Source organism: Hippoglossus stenolepis, chromosome 8, assembly GCF_022539355.2.
Source record: "Hippoglossus stenolepis isolate QCI-W04-F060 chromosome 8, HSTE1.2, whole genome shotgun sequence".
NCBI classification, from domain to species: Eukaryota; Metazoa; Chordata; class Actinopteri; order Pleuronectiformes; family Pleuronectidae; genus Hippoglossus; species Hippoglossus stenolepis.
The window spans coordinates 13,625,311-13,646,971 of NC_061490.1; the positions used below are offsets into that span (position 1 = coordinate 13,625,311).

Genomic DNA, 21,661 nt, shown 5'->3' on the forward strand with positions numbered 1-21,661 from the left:
GGAATTTTTGACAGTGAGCCAACAGTAAAATGCAGTGTTCTGTCTTGGGAGGCTAGAGAGAGGTAATTATGTCACCATCAGTGTCTTGGAGATTTAGTTAAAACTTGATTTGGGGTCTCTGAGGGAACACGGAACACGTTGGCCTGTGATTTAGTGAAGAGGGGGAACCAGACCTCGGACACGGTGAAACCCGAGGCTGCCCGATGTCGAGGTCAAGACATGAAATCTATTAGAAAATGGACACAGGGTGTCTGTGATTTCAAAGCTACCAGCAACACGACATGTGAACAAAAAAAGTTTTTATTACAGAACCTTGTGTGTGATAATAAATACATGAGCACTTGACCAACATCCTAGTGTGGTGCAGGAAGCACACACACACTCACAGAGAGCACCTAAACCATCTGGGTGAAAACACTGAAAAATCCCCCTGCTTATTATCTCTGGGGTCTCTGCGTCTGGGTTGGTCCCTTTAAACTGTAAACGCTTATCAGTAGCTGTGACTGTGTGTGTGTGTGTGTGTGTGTGTGTGTGTGTGTGTGTGTGTGTGTGTGTGTGTGTGTGTGTGTGTGTGTGTGTGTGTGTGTGTGTATATATGTGTTCTCATATGTGGAAGGCTTTGGTAGGTTTTCCCTCAAACAGTCCTATAGCTGCAGTAATAGTGTTTCAGTCGACTGGCTGGACGTGTGGTTCAGCGCGTGATTTAGTGACACACTCTTGTCTCTGAACCATCCCCAGCCTGCTGCCTAAATAACGTCTCGCTGTCTACTGCTAAACTGTAGCAGAGGTGTCGGCGCAGAGCTGTAAAAATAAATTCCTTTTTTTTCTGTAAAGGTGAGTTTGTGAATTTGGGTGGAATGCAAGTTAGAATGCAAAGAATGGATCTGTAGCGTGGATGTGTAGTCCATCATAGTGTTTGTCTCCAGCTCATGTTAGTGTACATCTGTGGGTTTTCTCATTCGTCTGTGTTGTTGTCGTGTGGCTGTGTGCGTACTCTATGTGTCGGAGTCTTTGCAACCTGGCGACCTGTCGGAGTCAATGTAAAGAGGGGATGCAGGGGGACGTTGTGCGCATGGAGCAGTAGTGGTCTATCCACATACACAGACACACACAGACTGTGTCAGTGCTAGTTCAGTGACGGGGAGCGGTCGGTGGACCACAGCAGCTCGATGTAGGGCCACTTGGTCTGTAGGCAGCGCTTGACTGGAGTGTCGTCTGTCCGAACCATGGGGTCCTCAAAACCTAGCACCAAGGTTGTCCCTTCCACATACTCCACCTAAAAAACACACACATGTAAATACACAGTTTACACAGAGTTAACCAAACACAGATATTCAAACTCCTTTGTCACCTTTAACTCTATCAATCTCTTCAGACACTTCCTCTGAAAGGGTCAAAGGTGAAATGGAGAGGGATGGATGCAAGTATACAACAGATGCTCACAACCGCACAAACACACACACGCTGCAGGAGACTGCTGTCAGCAGGTCTGCTATTCCCATCTAGAGCTATGGGAATGGAATTGCCATCACAAGCTTATAGGCGCCTTGCTGCATGTGTGTGTAGGCGTGTTCTTTTGTGTAGGCACACATGTGGTGCCATTCCTACTTTTTCAGGTAGCAGTATGGGGAAAAAAAAGCCATTTTACAGACTAGACCGAATTGACAGATGAAGAAAGTGATATTCCTGAGTCCCAGGTTTGTGCACCGCCACACCAGCTACACCCACTGACAATCATCCATCAAACTAAGCCTCCTTAATAGGCCTGTGTTTGACCATTTATCATCACTCGGCTGCTGACAGTGGCCTCCGTATTGAAATGACTCAGAAGAAACAGGAGGTTAAGCCAAGGTTTCTGGAAGGATGGACAGGCTATTAAAGCTCGCAACAGCTACTGTTTGTTCTGGAGTGGCAGACTGCCTCCAACTGTGTGTGTGTGTGTGAATGATGACAGGAAAATACGAAGAGAAATTCTAAGTGCGTAAGAGAATACGAGGAGGAATTAAAAAAACCTGAGTTTCTTACCCTCTCGTTGTGGTTGGACTGTTTGAGTCCATTGTAGTGGTAGACGGAAAATGAGTCTGGGATTCCTGAATCCTGAAACGCAGACATAGAGCACAGTGAAAAACATGCAGTGTTGTCAAAGAGGCTTTGGTCAAACACATAGCGACGGGGGTAGAAACCCACAGACAGAACATGTTTATGTCTCAGCCCGCAAGGCTTTACATTACGTTATATCCTGTGAGTTAGATTTAGAGGTGTGCGTGTATATTGGTGCATTGAAGCAAAGCTCCAATTACAACAAAGCAGCCAACAATAGAAAAATGTCCAAACAGTGACACTGAGCCAAAACACCTCCCATGACTTTGGCTTGAAGGTGCAGAAGGCTAATAGGGTGTGTTGTCTGCGAGCGTGTCCTGCTTCTCGTGTTTATATCCCTATATATGAAACCCTAACCCTCACCCCGATCCCACGTGTGTCTGAGTGTGTGTGTCCAGTTGGCTAATGGTAGTATAATTTCTTTGCGGCTCGGGGCCGTTCCTCTGGTGAGTCCCTAAAGCCCTGATCACTTTAACACAGTTTCCCCTCTATCTCTCTCCCTCTCTGTCTTGCTCGCTCGCTCTACCTCATAAAGGCTTTTCGCTGCTCTTTCTAAACGTCTCGGCAAGTTATGTCATATGATGTCGAACGCACGCATAGATTTCACATGAGACACCACAGGAATGTTTCTGGCAAACAGACCTTTGATTTGCTGAGACGAAAAACTCCACAAATGCTTGAGAAATAGACATTGGTGTCACCTACTGCAGGTGTGTGTGTGCGCGTGGCTCTTTTACAACGTGTTTCATTTTGAAGTGGCAGTCCACCTCTGAACGCACACACTTTTACATACCTGATTGGGGAAGAACTCCAACAGGAACGGGCCCAGAAGAATTATGCCCAAACTCTCGGGATCCAGCTTACTCTTCACCAGACTGACACTGAGACACAGAGGCAGTGATAAATGAGAAAGGAAGTAAATATAACTAGAGTAGAAGAAAACAGATGCAGAAACCCAGAGAGAGAACTGACCGGAGGAACATGCACGATAAATTCTTACGTATAAAAAAACTGAGATAAAGACAAAGTGTGATCGCTCAGTGTGAACTTATGATGCCTGTTTTGGTAAGTGTGTGCAAATTTTCACGAAATCCATGGTGCAACTAAATATACCTCTTTCCAGACATTCCTACATGTTGGATCAGTGTTATTATTATTCCGCCGTGATGAAAAAATAAAATCTGGCCCGATTGCCCTTTTAAGGCAGTGAGGAGAGAAGCAGGGGTTGTGCCCAGACACAGGGGGAAAGCACTGATTATGTACTCATCTATCGATTTGTACAAGTTGTACAAGCAGCAGGGCGGCAGAGTTGATAGTGACCCTGCTAAAGTCTCATTGAACCAAACAAACTGAAATTTAAAACCACCTTCTGCTTTCTAGGGGAGAAAAAGAGAAAAATCCCCACAGCGTTCAACTAGAATGACAATCAGTAGAGCTCATACCTCCACCAAGGCCCAAGAGTCCCCGGATGAAACCACATTTAAATCCACTAGATCCAAATTTTTATTGCACACACTCATTGATATCAGCCCACGTAATATACCAGATTTCTTTCAACAAGATCCGTGAATTATGTCCTGGAAATTGGTGAAAATGTAAAAAAAAAAACACCCTCTCTCAGAATGTTAAAGAAAGTGGCTCAGGTCCATCCTTCCACCAAGCTTTGTGGAAAACTGTTCAGAGGTTTTTGCATAATCCTGCTGACAAACCATCACACAAACGAACAGGGGTGAAAACGTAACCTCCTTGGCAGAAGTTATGAACATATCTCAACATTGTGAACAAGATGATTTGTGTTCACGGGGATCTGAAGAGTTAACAGTTAGTAGTGGGTTTGTTCTCTGTCCACTGCATGATGCGAATGACGTCATCATTTAAAAAAAGGAGCAGTCATGAGCGGATGGTGCACACAAGTGCCTACATTGAGCGGGCCACATTTATTCCTGGTGTCCAATACATCCTTGTGATAGGGTTACAATGCAGTCATATGATGTTTGTCTGGACTCGTGTTTATCATTTGAAGCTGTATGGATTCTTTAAGAATTACAAACAGAACAAGCTGGCTCTGCATTGAGGAAATAACAGTTAGTGAATAGTATTCTTTAATTTCAGTGTTACGATGGGGCATTTAATTCTGTGAATATCTTTTGAAAATGATTGGATATCCTGTATTTCCTCGAGAAACAGTAAATGAGAGCCCCAGTGATTTTCTTACAAGACTAAGGACACTATTATGCTATTATGTATCACAGATTGCAATTTAAATTCCCGAAAATAGGAGATTATTCAATATTGACTTGAATGATCGAAATCTAAAGGAAATGTTTTAGTTTTTGGTGGATTCAAAAATGTTATCATAAAAGGTCAAAGTTGAATTACATCATAAAAATCCCACGAGAAAAGTTGCTGTTTTCCAGATCTTTACAATAGATAATGCTGCCACAAACTCTACAAATCAAATGATCAAAAGACTATTATTCCTCGGAGCTATATACTGACTTGCTAAGAGGAGCCATTGTCCACATAGTGGGTTAACCACAAATCGTAGCAGCTGACTGTCATAGGTCACACGATTTGTGGAAACAGTTTCAGGCGTGTATGTTTAGTCCATCACAGACAACTTGAAAACAGTTTGCACTCATCTTCCATAAGTGATGAAAGACTTGGATTTAATACTTCTACATACTCAAATCAATCATCCTCCCAAACACTAAAGATGCAACATTTTTTTTCCACACGGAGGAATCCTTGCAATAACCCTCTGGTTCTGTGGTAAAAGAATGAGACTGGGAGTCCCCCCCCACCCCAGTTTGCTGAGTTGCATTGTGATGCATCAGCCATCTGGGGGTCTGCAGAGCAGATCAGTGGTCCGGTGACTTGGCTGCAGCATTGGGTCTTACTGTTCCACAGATGAGAACGTGCTTCTGTTTGAAGCCGCACTTTAAAGCGTTTCCTCCCTCTCAGTCTTTCTTCCTGCCGTTAATGATCTAAGCCTCAGTTTCTGACTTTCGTTCCTTCGTTCTTCCCGGGCTTTTATAGTGAGCTCGCTCTGGTCTTTCTTTATAGTTAGCTGCTAGTGAAACATGAGCACAGGGCGGCTGACCCGGCCTGGCCGTGACTTAGGAGGTAGAACTTTAGAAGCATTACAGGTGCCACCCACCCACACGCACGCACACACACACAGGCTGATATACACACAAATATAAAGCCTTGAGCATGCAAACACTTACTACTCGGGTTCCGAGACAAGGTCAAGGGCTTTCATCACATCCTCCAGCAGAGACTCAGGGATGAAGCCATTATCTGCAGAGAGGGAGAGAGAAAGAGAGAGTCAGAGAGGGGGAGAGAAAGAGAGAGAGAGGCATAAAGAAAAACTGATGCACTGGCTGACCTTGGACAAAACATAAAATACAGGCTTCCGATGAAAACCAGGGGAAGCCTTTAACTACACATATGTGACAAGCACCATTAACATCATGGGCTCTGGGGAATTAGCTCATCTGACACAATAGAAAAAAACCAATAGAAAATCCAACATACACACAGACACACACACACACACACACTTTGTCCTTTCTCGCTGACCTACATTCCATGGTCGTGATGATCGCTTTACCTGAGCGGAGAAGCTTTAAACATTAACATGTGTTCTTGCCCGAAAGATTGTGTGTGTGTGTGTGTGTGTGTGTGTGTGTGTGTGTGTGTGTGTGTGTCCGGGCATTTACAACATGTGAGCATGTGTGGGCTGTTGTTTAGATACATACATGAGCCTCAAGTGTGTTTTGAGGAAGATTAAGTGACAAGCGGTCTGCTTCTCCGCTCTCAACTCAGTCATGCCTTTTCAGTGCCAGATGTTACTCTCTATGTGACAACTGAGAGTGTGACAGCCAGCAGAGAGGGCACAAACACACACAGACACACAGACACGCACACACAACACACAACACAGGGACACTGACAAACATGACAATTTTACAGACCATGCGGAGATAGTGGGTTTCTGAGTGTATGACTAGTGAGTCACTGTTGTGTGTGTGAATGCGTCTGGCGCCCTTTCTCCACAACCCAGGGAGCTGTGCTGACTCTCCATGTGACACAGGCAGATTTATGGGCTCTTTGCACAGCACTCAACTGCGCTGCTGGCTATGGCATATGTGCAGACTACATAGTGTGAACGCATGTGTGTCCTGTACAGTACATCTACTATAGGCCAGGCATTCGTTTGCGTGTCTTTGGACATTCTGTGGAACACGAAGAGAAAGATGGAGAAAAAAAAAAAGAGGAAAAAAGGTGAAAGGTTTACATATTTTCTGTTGCAGTGCACAGAGCAGGCACCATAGCAATGCACCACATACAATAAGGAGCTCTACAAATCAGCAAGTTGTATCTACGAGTCAGATAGTGGATGATATCGTTCATGGCGACAAGACTACAGCACAATTCATTTCTCAGTAACAACAAATAAATATGAATGTTCGAGTTACAACTGCTGATTTAGTCAGGTCCTCGGCTGGATGCTCTTGCAAAATGAATATCTCTAAGTGTGTGTTGTTAATATGCTCATGTCTTGAGTGTGACTCTGCACATCTCTGCCTCCTCTTTCTTCTCCACGGCAGAGGAGAAACAATACACAACAGATGTCGAGACTAAATGTTTCATTTCACTGCTCTCTCATTAAGGCACGGACACCCCGCACTGCAATCTTGAGGCTACATGAGTGAAAAATGCTTCAGACGTCCGACTTTCGTTTCTTCTCTTAAACTCCCTATTGCCATAATTCCGTGCCCGTGTCCTTCCCCTTTTACCCCAGTCACCTGGAAGTGACAAGAAAGGAGGTTTTTAGGAAAATGAGGAAGAGAGGGAAGCAGCAGGATGGTTGATTCAGCTGTTAGAGGAGCTGATCTCACCAACCTAAACAACAACAGTGGAGATGAGACCGGGAAGACTCTTTATGTCTGCAGAAGAAAAAATAACAGAGACGGGAAACAAGAAAGACGGGACGAAGGGAACAATGGAGGTTATAGAAGCCTCTGCTCATCCAGGAAGAAGCGAAGAGGCAGATGTTGTTTTTCTCAACATGCTTGTTTTGCTGTGTTAAATTGAAAGTTTGGATTAATAAAGTACATCTGTGTGCCAGGATTTTCGTTTAGGTGGAGTACTAATGGTCAAATAAAGTCTGATCATAAAAACAAGTGTGCAGGGGGTGAGGAGCAGGAGACATGACTCAGCAAGATAATGACCACGTGCACAATAAATAAATGATACAAACACGTTCATTACCTTCAGGATCAAATGACTGGAAGACCCTCCTGGCCTGTTCTGATGGAGACTCCGGGCCTACCAGGGAAATCTCCTGTACAGGGAGGAGGAACACAAAGATAGGAAGAAATAAGAGAGAACCAAAGAAGGTGGAGAGAGAAGATTAAAAGGTGAGAGATAATTCTTGATGGCATGAAGAGGTCTGACCTAAAATTGACCATGTAGAGATGTGTGACCCAATTGACTGAGAGGGATAGAGAAGGGAGGAGAGGTGGGATTAGATCATATTATGGGGGAACGTGGCTTCATCAGTGTTGAAACATTAGAACCACTGAGAGAGGAATCAGACAATCATTAAGACCTACTCACAACTAAAAGATTGGGATTGTACTCGTCAAGGGTTTAGCGGGACTAATGTACGACAAACTGCAGCCAAGACATGCAGCCAACATACAGAACCACGTTGTAACAGTGTGTGATGCACTGCTAATGCGCACTGTGCGTGTGTGTGCCTGTGTGTAATCTAAGGGGCCAGTGCAATCACCAGAGCCCATCAGCTTATTAACTGATCTGCTGATAAACTTAGACGGTTTGTTTTCACTCCAAACGCACAATCAGGAAATCGAGTCTTACAAATGCAGCCCATGATTTATGACGAGGCTTACAGTGTTTGTTTGTTGATGAAATTCAGAGAGAACAACGTTGGCAGGGAGAACATAAAAAGAGGGAGTGGGTGAGTTAATCAAGAGTGTGATGCCTTTTGTGGCTGGCATAGAAACCTTGATAATCTCTAAACCAAAAGGCCTAAGCATGCTCCAAACAAAGCGTTTGTCAGATCACTTAACGGCACATAAAACAATGAACAGCACGCACACAAGACCCTGTGAGAATGTGTGCCGTCGTCCCCATTTGAAGAATTCATTATAAGTTCCACTGTGTTGAAACAACAAATACACAGAAGACACCAAGCTCTTGGCAGGAGGAGGATATGACCGCAGGCTTTTCGCCCGCCTGTGTGTGGTTATTTAAAACAGGGATAAACTCTTTTTAGAGGACACATAGAACAACAAGTCGGAAATCAGACACCCTCCACAGATTTCATGAGAACTTGTTCTTGCTAATATTTTCAGTGTTATTCAATATTTTCAAACTTACTGTGTGTAAATGAAACATCGGAGTAACTGTCAGTTCCCGATAGGCAACTTTGCAAGCAAACAACAATGAGTGCAAGGGTGAGAGGTCACAGCTTCTTGTGATATTTTAAATATATTGCATGAATAATTATTTTGAGAAATGGGAGTATAGAAAAAAGGAGATATGATGGATATTTTTCCAAAAGAGAATGAAATTAGATACTTCACACGCACGCACGCAGACGCACACAGTGTTGAGGCGAGAAATCAGAGGGTTCTCACTGTTCCTCCATGAGGGACTGTATTTATGACAACGAAGCGCTGGAAAAACATACAATGTTTTTGGAGAGCAAATGAACCCTGCTCATCTCCTTTAGCTGGCCTTTATTAAAAGCCCGAGCCTCAGATTCACGCAGACTGCTTGGGTTTCACGGTCCACTTATTACTGTACTCAGGGCTTACTCAGGGAGAGAGGGGTTCAGGGGGGACACGTCGAGAAGAGATGACTCCCAGCTGCCCGCTCTTCAGACGCAAAAGAAAAACAGTCGATCGCGAACAGGCGATCGCGCACTGTTCTGTCACACAAAGTATAGCAGAGTCCTGATGTGTTAACATTACAGGCTCCATAAATCTGACGGAAGATTAGTCATTAGCTAGATAGTGTTTCACGTACAGGGCTGGACAGAGGTATTTCTGCTGATCCTGGAAGAAGTGCTGAAAAAGTCCCTCGGCGGTTCAGTACATGTCAGCAGACAAACTAATTAAATGTAGGATTAACAGTGAAGTATGTGTCTTGAAACACGAACTGTTTTGATAAACTGAAACTTTGCCTTTTACCTGAACAGGAAAAATAGATCTTTTCTGAAAGTGTTGAAAAGTCCAATAAGCCTCGAGAACAAAAGCTCAGTTTGTTCGTCAGACTTTCAGAGCAGAAAGGAGACATTAACTGTAAAAAACCTGATAATACTATGGTTTACAGGATGTCCGCACTTAAACACGAGTATGTGGACAAGTGACAAAAACAAAACAAAACATGGTATTACGGCAAGTCTGCACATGCTACTATGGCTAATGAGAACACAGAAAAGCGTAGAATAGACAATGATTCACGTGAGCGAAGGTTCATGCACATACACAAATATGCACGTGTGTGTTTGCATGCGAGTGTGTGTCTGTGTATGTGAGATGACAGGTCTGCTTGGTTGTCTTTGATCCCTGTTTTATTAGAGGCCTGAGGAAGATGCCGCTGAGTTGGAAAACATGTCATGAAGCGAACACGCTCCACAGGGAAGGTGTGTACGTTAGTGTGTGTCTCAGCGTTTCTTTCCACTCAAACCCACCGTGTTGCAGTGTGTTCATGTGTTTGAGAGAATATCTCTGGAATAGCAATAATTAGGCCTGTCTGCTGCGGAAATGTGTTTGCTTGCACCAAGGTCCTGTATTCTATTCTATCAAGAGCGCGGACATTTATACTCGTGTAGACAGACGAGACACACACACACATTTACCCATTCAACTCAGATAAAACTACTCTAGATGGTATTGCCCTTGCCTCCAACTAAACAATCAGGAATCTGGGAGTTTTCTTTGATCCGGATTTGTCCTCTGTCCAAAACAAATTTAAAAGACTGCCTTTTTTCATCTTCGGAACATTTAAAAAATCTGGCATGTCCTCAAAAGGTGCAGACAAATTACTCCACGCTTTTGTTACATCCAGACTTGATTGTTGTAATTCCTAACTATCAGGCTCCAGCCGTAAGTCTTTAAACAGAGCAGCATGTGTCCTGACAAGAACCAGGAAAAGAGATCACATTTCTCCTGTATTAGCTTCAGTACACTGGTTTCTGGTCGTGATCGTCACTTATAATCCATGATCAACTGTCACCGTGGTCACCGACAGCTGATCATGGATTATTAATTCAACTAGATTGCTCCCTTCATCTCTGTTTGACATTTTCTTTTGTACAAATAACCAAAACATTGATACACCTCTTCGTTTTTGTTATGTGCTCTGCTTCTCTCGGTATCTATTGCACTTCTGTCCGTCCTGGGAGAGGCATCCCTCACCACCGCTCTCTCTGAGGTTTCTAGGATTTTTTCCCCTGTTAATAGTTTTTTTGGGGGGGTAATTATTCATTAAACTTGATGAGGGTTAAGGGCAGAGGATGTCGCACCTTGTTAAGTCCTATGAGACAAACGGTGATATGTGAATATGGCCAATACAAATAAAATTTGATTGATTGATTTATTGAAATGCAACATGCAGCAAAGGGCTGTCCTTAAGCAAATGGTCTGTTTTCGTATCTTCTCAGTTAAGCCTATATTTCTTATTATCAGACCAGATTTCCAGGATCACACTCTCCTATATAAAGAATCTAACATCCAACTAATCCCTTTACCATGTGCACAATTTTGGAAAAGGATCACAGCCTGAAACTTTGCCTCAAACCAACTTTCTCTCCATGCTTGAGTGGCTCTCTTAGGTTGACAATTCATCCCCTATAGGCCCTTTTCCTCTCTTGTTCTTTCTCTTGCCTAATTACAGTCCTCTTTACCTGCCTTTTCCTGCGTTAAGTAGGTACTCTGGTTCTTGAGTATTTCCTTCCCTCCCAACCATGACTTTTTCTTCTATTCTTCCGTCCCTGTTTCGTCTATTATCTCCACAGGCAGGTAGCTACTTTAGGACAGAGAGGAAAGCACAGTACTTTTCTAGAGTTACTCTTTCTTTCTCCTTTTGTCTACCAAAGAGCTATTGTGTGTGCTGAGAGGTTCTGAGTGGCTATACAGTGCATCTGAAGGGATCGGTTTCAAGGCAACAAAGCAGAGGTCTCGGACGGTGTCTCCTGCCTTGTTCCTCGTAAGTTCCAACAGATTCACTACATGACAGCATGAGAAGGAACATGAGGGGCCAGTCTGTGTGTGATTGTTTGTTACTTGTGTGTGTGTTTGTTATGTTCACCTTAATTAGCCTTCGTCCCATATAAGAGGACAGGAAGTAATGGAAAACCTAACGCTCTTGCTACATAGGGAGTGCGTGCAGGATCGACTAAGTTAATGTCTGAGTGTGCGTTTCAGGTGTGACAGACAGGACAAAGTGGTGATTTATGGAGCTGTCTTAGATGAGAAAGACTGTGTCTCACCAGAAACGTGAGGAGACACCAGAGGAGAGTTATGTAGCGCGATGATGGGTCCCATAACAGAGACCAACACACAGGGGAGAAGGAAGGATAATGCACCATACACACTAACAGAGAGAGCCTTTCATGCTGCTATAATGGCCTTTGGTCTGACCTGTCACTGATTATTAATGACTGTTAATGTACACTGCTTTGTTATGTTGTGTTTCTGTGTGGCCCACACCCTCTGATCACACCAAGAGTGGTAAGTCATCCGGTTTAACAGAAAACACACAATTTGAATCATCTATTATAGATGTTTCCTGTTGCTGTTACTAAATGTGAATTCCCTATTAGTTCAAACTACATACAGTACATTGAGGGTGATGGGCATAATTCAGTATTACTGATATTTAACTCAGCATTGTCCCCTTCTGTTGATATGACTGTTTCAGGTTATCATTTTCTATTTGCTGTGTCATGATATATCATTATAGAACCCTGCAAAACTTCCCTTATAAAACTAATTTGAATTCACTAGATTAGACTATTTATTCATGTCCACACCAATATTCAAACACTAACTATCAGTCCCCTAAACATGCCTGATTTTCTTCATCAAAGTGAAAAATAAAAACTGTGGATCTGCCCCCTGATCCAGATCCGCACAAAAATTGAATGGCCTCTTCTTTGCATCAAGCCCCAAACCTCGCAAAGTTTCATGGTAATGACTTTTTCATAATCCCGCTATAAAACAAACAGACGAAAACATAATCTCCTTGACAGAGTTAAGGGGCTCACAAATGTTCCTGAGAACATGTATCTGTATAGTCAAGGGTCTTGTACTAGCTTTCACACCTGAGCAAGTTACACTGACTGAAAAAGACAGTGGGATGCAGGTGAAAACTATTATACACAGTATTATAAAAATGATTTCAGCCTTTTCAGCTCTTTACCAGTCCTTGAAGGGCACGCTGCGTGTGTTCGCAAACACAAAGCACCACCATGGCCGCTCTCACTCCTAGTAAATCACTGGCCTAGAAAATGACAACTGTACGCATACACAAACAACACACATATATCTCCCTGGAGAAGCAGAGACACAGCCTGTGAACCTCATCACTCAGCAAAAATGTCACAAGAGGATCACCCCCACCTCCGTTCCTGAGTGACTGCTCTTTAAAGTGCATCCTTCCTTTCTACTTCTCTACTTCCCTCCTTCCTCTTCCCTTTCCATGAGGGACCACTAATCTGAAGAGGTTGGTTGAGGTGCGCGGGGAAATCCTTTTCTTCTTAGGGAACCAATCTACTGTACACTTGAGAGGATAGATACTTCAAAGACAAGAGGAGGGGAAAGGAAGAAGGATTGAATCCTTTTTTTTTTTTTTTTTTACACATAATGCATGATACGTCTCATCCATCACCTATCCCACTTCTTCTTTGCGCTCTCTCTTTCTTCATTTCTATCCTTCCTGTGGCGTCTCAGAAACTCTTGTCCAAAAACAGATCCCATTACATGCCATTATACACACTCAGGCTCTCTCTCACAAGCACACACACATTAATACAACGGAGGGAAGAGAGTGTGTGTGTGTGTGTGTGTGTGTGTGTGTGTGTGTGTGTGTGTGTGTGTGTGTGTGTGGGGGGGTTGTTGTGGGTAGGGATCAGAGATGGTGGAATGGCCTTTTGTGTTGGTAGATTAGATAAAAAACACTAATGCCATTAAGCTGATGGTCTGAAAGCCACAGTCACACACCGACAGCGACTCGGGAGAATACACACCCGTCCCTGATGGCAGACAGAAGGAGCCGCTGACACATCAGAGGCAGGGATCAGGTTTTCTTCTTTTGTGAGGCTGATGGCTCCATATCGAAGCTAAAAGCTGCATAACCAGGTAGTGTGTATTTTTGTATCATAAATGCTGGGAAATCTCAGTGTGCTGCGAATAGGCTCTTAACATAGAATCCCTTTCAAGAAGGACAGGGTCTCACTGAGTGTTCTTGCCCTCTTCCGCCTCGTCTCAAAGCCGGCACAGAGTAGTGTCAGCTATCTACGTCAGTATAAATGCATGTGTGTGTGTGTTGCCAGTCTCCAGCGGGACAAATGGATCCAGATGGGAACTCCGGAATCACATTCCCTACAGGAAGCCATCCACCTAAAGCTGCACACACATACAACACTAATGCTAATCAGGATTAGGTTCCCTGCTCTCTGGAATGTGTGTGTTTGAGCCGGGCGGTGTGTGAGTGTGTATATGTGACTATGTCACCAGCGCCGGGGGAGTTGTAGCAATCGGTAAGTCATCAGCGCATGCATGACGACTTTGGGTCATCACTGAGGCAACATATGATCCACTCGCCTAACAGGGTAGAGCTCTATGCATGTAAGTGAGCTTTTAATCAATGGTATTTTGAGGGTGTGGCATTATGATGGAGATGACTGCCTGGGATTTTTCTGTCTCTCCGGTGCCATTTTCACAACAGCAGAGAGAATCAATTTGCTCCAACCAAAACTGCCAGCCTTAATATACAAGCTACATCAACGTATCACATTACAAGTTCACTGATAGAGATGATAAACATGCTTGTTTGACTGCAAGGAGGTTAAGTGGACACACACGCACACATGAGTAGTGATCTGATGAATCATACTCCTGTCCAGGAGCCTGCGTTTTTCTCAAAGTTACAACCGCAGGGTTGACCTCAATTAGGGTGAGCCTTCTGTATCTTGTGGCATAGCCCTGTGCATGTATGTGTGTGCATGAGTGTTCATCTGAGCTTCTGCAGTTGCAAGAAGATGATGGCAAGGCATTTTTCAAAGAATTTCCAAAGGTTGTGACCACATGAACCTGGTTCCAGTTTTGTTTTCTGCACATTTCACTCAAAAACAAGGTTCGATTCTGCAGCACAGATTTGTCAATCTCAAAGCTCCAGTGTGCAACAACTTGTAAAGAGTGGTAATCCAGCCTCCACTCTTTTGTTCAGTGTTAATGTCACAGACACTGGGCAGGTAAGTAAACAGCATTTGCTAATGTTGTCTTTAGGTCACGTTCTAAAGCTGAGAAACTAAATAAATAAACTCACCCAAGCCTTATTGCATTGGAGACACAGTCTGTTTCGTGTTTTTATCTCTTAACGTCTCCTTTCTATCATTTTTTTTAATCGTTAATCTTGTTTCTGGGGCTTCTGAGTTCCTGGGACTTTTTTTGTACAACAAAAACATGTTCTTATGAACAAATGCCAGAACAGAAAAATGTGTGATCCCTCTTTGTTAGAACAAACCTGCCAGTGAAGGCAGACAGATGTATACTCTAAAAGGAGGCTCTCATTGAAGTCCTAATTCAGCAGTTTACACATGAAGGCCATACGTTCTGTACAACACATTGTTTGGTAGATCACAGATGGTTGAGAAACTAAAACTGTGTGCTCCCGTGCGTGTGAGGAAAAGTGCATGATGATAACTGTGTGTGTGTGTGTATGTATGTGTGTGAGGAAACAGCTTTTTTCCCTCTTAATGCTGGATAGGTAAAATGCCAAGAAACAGTACTGGCCATATATGACTATCTCCTGCGCTCATTTTACCTCCCCTCCCTTTCGGCCTCTTTTTTCTCTCACATTGATATCTGACTTGGACTATATTAAATCTGTTAAGCACGTTCCATATTTGTTTTTTTCTAACCTTCTGAGGAGACTGGCTTCTATTATGCACTGTGTATCTCTGTGTGTGTTAATTATGTGTTTGCTTGCCTATTGATGGCTGTATTCAACTTGCCTTGGTGAAAAACACAGAGAGGTGAGTCTCGCTGCCAAGGATCCAAATAGGGAACTTTGGAGACTTGAGGAATGCCCCGACCTAAAACACACACAGACAGAGAAAAAGAATGCACAACAAATGAGTCTGTTCTGAGTAGTTTTCATCATGACTCAGACTGTTCGACACACAACATGTGATTACAAAGCACATTCACATTTAAACATGTCAGAGTGCAAGAACATCATGTTACTTGTCCGGACCCTCAACAAACAGCGGTATGTAGTGAAATGTATATTAACAATTATAATATTGAACTGTTTTTTTCAAAAGGATCATCTCTTATAAGTCACTTGCTCTTCTGAATAGTGGCATCATATTCAGCTTGAACTTCCTTTTCATGCAAGAACAATAAACCGAATGGTGCAACATTACATGAACAGTGCACAGTGAGCAGGCCTCTCAGCATTGGATATGAGGTGGCCTTTTAAATCACTCCGAACATCTCCATTTACTTTGGCAACTATCCAATTGCTATTAACATATTATTTGTCCTTGGAGAACTCCAGCTCTTTTGGGCTTGCTTATGTTAGCAATAATAAATAAACAGGCAAGATTCCTGTTTTTCAAGCTGATTACATTGTGTCACATCACGTGTTTTGTTAAATTGCTTTTGTCATCTACTTTGGGGTGTTGCATGTGTGACAAAAAATAAAAGCGTAAGGAGAGTGGGAGTATGTTCAGACCATTCCTTACAAACACATATTTTCACATGAGAGCTCTCACTGTGGTTTGTGCTTCACATATTGTTAATGACCCACATCTCAGAGTCAAAAGTAACAGTGGGCATTTTTGTGTTAATTTGTTTACTTGGCACTCTCAGTATATACAATGGTAGTCCATCTCAGCTCCTAGTGAATCTTCATTAAAAAATAAAAATCCCCAAATCCTCTGCAGATTTATCATAAACAAACATTGAATCATTTATTGTTTCTTTGCACGATGTTCTCAGAGTCTTTAAATGTCTGTACCTTGCAGTAGCGAAGAGATTCCATAAGCGTGAGGAAGCCAACTGAAGCCTGTTTATGAATACCATGTAGCTCTACAAGACAGGGAGGGGGGAAAAAAGAGCAATACAATTTTGTTAAATTACATCAAACTGGCATTAATTTGTGCCTTTTGTGCAAGGCTGTGGAATGTAAGAATTATTGCCGACTGATGGGTGTAGTTTAAATTCGGGGCCACAAAACTGAGCTTTGGCTGATGCGTGTGAATATGGCATGTTTGTGCGAATATGCAGGAACTTTATGGAAGTCTTACTCATGCCAGAACACTCCCTGTCTCCATCCCAGACATTAGAGACTGCGTGGCCAGTTACAAGGAGGTTAACCAGGCTCTGACTGCAATACAGATGAGAAAAAAACATCAGTAAAGTATATGAGGAATTCTAGAGTATACAAAAGACACCTTTACCACACAAAAAAGACCCGGAATCGCATTTAACTTGCTGTAACAGTCTAACTGATGTGGACAGTAGGTGAAGAGAGGTGTTCTTATACCTGCCATGACCATGCACAGGGTCTATAAGAGGCTCCAATGTGTCCTGGATCTCATTTCGTATATTCTCTATGCCCTGCAGAGAGAAGACCAGAAGAGACAAGTCTGTATATTTGAGCATTGATGTGACAAACAGGAGAAATTAATTAAATGCTAAAATACAATGATTAAAAGCTCCTTCGTCAAAAGAAAAAGGTGTTTTGTGTTTGAAGCTTTAAAAAAAAAAGAAAAAAAAAAGGCTATATTTATTACTTCATGCAAATTACTTGATAAATATGTAAAAAACAACAAAAACAATCTTATTGTTTCCATTCCATATGTAATTTATCCATCCCTCTCTCCATGCAGCCGTTTTTATTGTGTTACCTTGGTTAGGATGACTGAGTAGAGGAAAAGCAAGACTCCACAGCACCCCCCCCAGGTGTGGTGGAGGGACAGCACCTCATCTCTCAGCTCAGACACTGACAGGACAGTCCGCTTGCTGCGCGAGAGGAACAAACATCAAGATGCCTTATGAACCATTCATAAGAAAAAGGAAATATTGGATCTTAGGAAGCTACAGTCAATGAGACTGATGTATTGAGTGTATCTCTCATGCCAGGGTGGTAAAGATAACTTTATCAATGGGGCACAAATCTACTAAACGCACCAGAGGACAAAGAAAAATCTGTCCTTGTCTGTTGGGAGCCCCCTCCTCTTTTGATTGCCTGTCTTAGTTAGTATGCACTTCTTCACTGTGAGTCATCATTGCTTTTTGCTGACTGTGGTCTCAGCTGCCAGTGTGCAACGTGATGAAATTTCAATATTCCTCTGGCAAATGCAGCCTTGCATTAATTTAGTTTGTGTGTGTGACAGACAGTTTGTGTGTAAGAGAGGTAGTCAGAGTTTTTTTTATATGAGGCAATCAGTGAAAACGCTGATTCGGCAACAGAGGGAAATAGCTAATTCATTGTGGAGGCCAACTCTAACAGATGAGATTGATCACATACAGTCCCCTCAGCTCTCCTGATACTATCCTCTGAGAAATGTGTACTTCTATATTCCATTCTTGTATATTGGCAATTGTAAATCCAGGATTTATGAGGTTTTGATCCCTCCGGAAACCTGCAGTATTATTTGAGATTATCTGAGTTGAGGAGGAAACAGTAATGAGCATAAAGATGCAAGGGGTTAGCAGTGGTGAGAATATTTAGTGTCACTTACTGAAGAACACTGTGAAATCGCTCAAAGCCAAGATCCTCAGCAGCCAAAGCAGCTAGGAAAAAGAAAACACACATACACTGTAGGGTCAGAGTTTAACACAGTAAAACCCCACACTGCCAAACAGTTAGTCATTGAAATTTACTATTTTTGTGAAGATGGACCTATGTGAAGTGAGCATCCATATTTTGTTTGTGCACCGTTATTTTTAAATATGCATCTCGCGTGTGAATATGACAGACGTCGGACTCACTGGGAGGCTGCTCCTGTGGCGGCTGGCTGCTCTCTGGCACGTCCTGCGTTTGTGACTGGGACTGTGTCTTAGTATGTGTGCTAGTGTGTGGGCTCTGTCCCTTTGCCCAGGTCACCAGGCAGAACCCTGTGGAGGGGCTGGAACAGGCCGACTCCAAGATTTCACTCAGTGTGGAACACAGGGCTGTTTTCTGCTCCCCCTCTAGCAGACACACAAAGAAAAAAATGCATGATTTAATGAGCTCTTCAGTTACACAGTATAACACAATAGTAAAAGCAATGGTCTGGAGGTTTCTGTGGACAATTTACCTGACATCTGTCTCCAGTTGGAACATTCTCTGTTAAAGATAATGTTCTTGAGAAGGAAAGCCTGTGAAGAAACACAGTCAGTCTCCAAATGTGCAAGAAAATACAACCTGATAAACTTTCTAAGTACTGCACACAGATTTTGAATATATTTTATTTTAAACACAAACCATTTTCAGTCAATTAACATTATTGACCGGCACAGAGAGTCTACACCATATGTATTTGGACAGATACACGTTTTCTTATTCTTGCTGTGGCACATACAATTTGAAATAAAACTATGGATTTGTGGGAGAGATATAGCCATTTTTATGAATAGTTTTCAAATCCAAAGGGTGTAAGAGCAAGTGGACACTGGCTACTTAAGGTTTCTTGGCCAGCTGTGAGTCGATTGAATATTAGTTCAAGCATAAGAAAAAGCTCCTACATGGCTCCAAGTTGACTGAGACTCTGTTCATATCTGGTATTTAACTGATCACAAGTGGACATCTCTGAGTACATCAGTTCACATCTGGCATTAGAACTTGCCACTACATGTGTTCAGAGTGACCACTTGTGATTAGATTGCACTTCTCAACACTATTTGCAAATAAATCTGTCCATCAGTCACTTACATAGACTAAATGCGTTATAGTTTTTCACCAGTGGGAGGCAGCGATACACTTCCCTTGCCTCGTCTGCCAATAATTAAAAGAAAAACAACACAGACTGGGTCTATTCCTTGCAAAAATGAAGAGGTTACCATGCAGGTGGAGAATATCATATTGAAGCTCAAAAAGCAAACATTGATCGGAAATAGATTCATCACAATCATGTCTTAAATGATCTTCAAACGAAAAAGAGATTCAGTGGGGAAGATACAAAGTGCCTACTGATGTCTCTGGGTCAAAGTCTTCAAGGACTCATTGACTAAAAACTTCTTGTGTATCTATCCAATTACTTCTGAACCCCCAAGCTTTGGGTGCTGAATGGGCTATAACTCCCATAAAGTTCACAAATTGAGGTCCTCCTCCTGTCATGGACACATTGGTGTTTATGTCTGTGGACAGATTTTGTCACCATGAAAGCCTTACTACCGTGAAAAATATAGTCACAAAACTTCTGTTGAGGGCTCAGTTTTTATGACACTGGGCCCTGTTAATACCAAATACAAAACTGAACTTGACCATACCTGGACAGGTGCAATGACAGCACATGGGCCTCCTTCAAACTGCTCCAGAGCTGTGTGCTCATTCTCACTGAAAACAAATCCTGTGATGAAGACAAAAACATCTCATGTATAAACAGTGACATTTTTCACAGTGAAATCACATGAGATGTTTGATAACTGACTGAGAAAGAAAGGCATCAACATCTATTTTGATAATCAATTAATAGTTTAAAAGTCACGATTAAGAAAACACTGGGTTCGGTCTCTCAAAATTGTGTGTTTCCTACGATAGTAAAGTGAATTTCGTTGTGTTTTGAAAACCCACATAACAAAACAAGGTATTTAAAGACATCACATTGGACTATATGGGAAGATGGGCTTTGGACATTTTCTACTGTTTTCTGACATTTTACAGACCAAAGGACTTACGATTAATCAAGAAAATAACTGATCGCTTAATGAATAATAACAATAAACGTTAGTTGCAACCGAAGTCCTGCTGAAGGCCATGGAGTGAATCCACGCTAAACTCTGCAGAAGGGCCAACTAACCATGTGCAGGAGCTGTAATGACTACGTACAGTATTCATACCAGCTCTGTATTTTACTGCATGCCTGAACTTCAATTAGAAAGGAGGATTCCGGCGATCGAAATTCCTGTGGTTTTGTGTTTGAAAAAAAACCTGGATACATGTGGAATCCCTGTTTCTGAATGAAATGGTGTTTCGTGCAATGCAAAAGCACTTTCGTTTATACAATCCGACTGGGTGTCGTACCTTGGGACCATCTGCGGAAGATAGAAGCGGACACTGCTCCACTGGAGGGTCTCCCCCAAACCAGATCCACCACCTCTTTATTTAACTCCGACATGACAACTATTCACTGCAGGTGGATCCACAGGCTCTCCCTCTTCAGTCCGACAGCCAGGCGGGGACAACAGGGATCTGCTGAAGCCAACTCTCTAGCTCTTCTCGAGGTTGACAGTCCACTTCTCTCTGGGGCAGGTCGAGCCGGTGGCATTGGCCACAAGCGACCTGTGTAGCTACACACGGTCTGTCTCCAGTGGCTGGCAGATACCTGGCTGGTAGGAATGACATCAACCTAGCCACAGCAGCCTGCAAGATAATGCAACAGCAACACATGTTAAGATTATTGGCTAATGCTAATAGCACACATATTTTTTAGCACATGTAGCTAAACTTCACTTCTACAGGCGACAGTAGCGTTTGTACACACTTTGTTAATCAATGGAATGTTACATATTCGCTCGGTTACCCAACAAGCTAGAAAGCTAACAGTTCGGTTAATGTTATGTAGTTGTATAAAACGACAGCAGGATATCGCTCAGATAGTTACGAGGCAGCGTCGTGACCTCCTTACACCGTTTTTGTGTTGGGTGATATTTTCAAGAAGTGTATTGGCTTTGTAATGTCAGCAGTTAGCATTAGCTGTGCTACTAGCAGCTAATCTTTCACTGCTTTGTCATTCAGCGACTTCTCGCAACACAGCGGGACCGACAGAGGTTGAATGAACTCATTGTGCTTGATAGCGGTTAGAACAGATTGAAATACAGTTACCTTGATAAGCAGTCGAGTAAGTGGTTTCCGTATCGATTCGGTATTTTGGTCGCAATTAAACTATCGCCAGCGTCTCTGTCATTCGTTTATTTACAACAGGATTGTAGGAAAAAAAAACCATGCGTCCATTTGACGTGTCTGCCCATTGGTTGAAATCCAGACGGTTCCTGGTGCGTCAGGGGGTACAGCCTCATCGCGTCATCTCATTGGTCCACAGGCTTGTCAGTCACATTGAGCGCCCGCCCACAAGCACAAGCGT

At 42.8% G+C, this 21,661-nt stretch overlaps 1 protein-coding gene across 1 annotated transcript; it reads right to left on the minus strand.

The window, feature by feature from the left end:
• Window positions 1-284: 284 nt before the first annotated feature.
• Window positions 285-21,560, minus strand: mindy3 (MINDY lysine 48 deubiquitinase 3). Its single transcript, XM_035163204.2, has 16 exons — window positions 21,403-21,560; window positions 20,602-20,940; window positions 19,848-19,927; window positions 18,677-18,737; window positions 18,369-18,569; window positions 18,119-18,170; window positions 17,282-17,396; window positions 16,918-16,991; window positions 16,679-16,758; window positions 16,390-16,460; window positions 15,380-15,460; window positions 7,381-7,453; window positions 5,331-5,403; window positions 2,894-2,981; window positions 2,026-2,097; window positions 285-1,276 (listed from the first exon to the last, which is right to left on the minus strand). Exons 2-16 carry the CDS (start codon window positions 20,693-20,695, stop codon window positions 1,127-1,129), a joined length of 1,365 nt encoding a protein of 454 aa, XP_035019095.2. The 5' UTR covers window positions 20,696-20,940; window positions 21,403-21,560; the 3' UTR covers window positions 285-1,126.
• Window positions 21,561-21,661: the final 101 nt, after the last annotated feature.

Bases quoted from the DNA above. Each gene is read 5' to 3' on its own strand.
- mindy3 (XM_035163204.2), bottom strand. From the start codon at position 20,695: ATGTCGGAGTTAAATAAAGAGGTGGTGGATCTGGTTTGGGGGAGACCC. The intron at 5,404-7,380 runs GTAATGAACGTG...CCCTCTCTGCAG, and splicing joins CCAGTCATTTGATCCTGAAG to ATAATGGCTTCATCCCTGAG. The intron at 1,277-2,025 runs GTAAGAAACTCA...TGTGTTTTTTAG, and splicing joins AGTCCAACCACAACGAGAGG to GTGGAGTATGTGGAAGGGAC.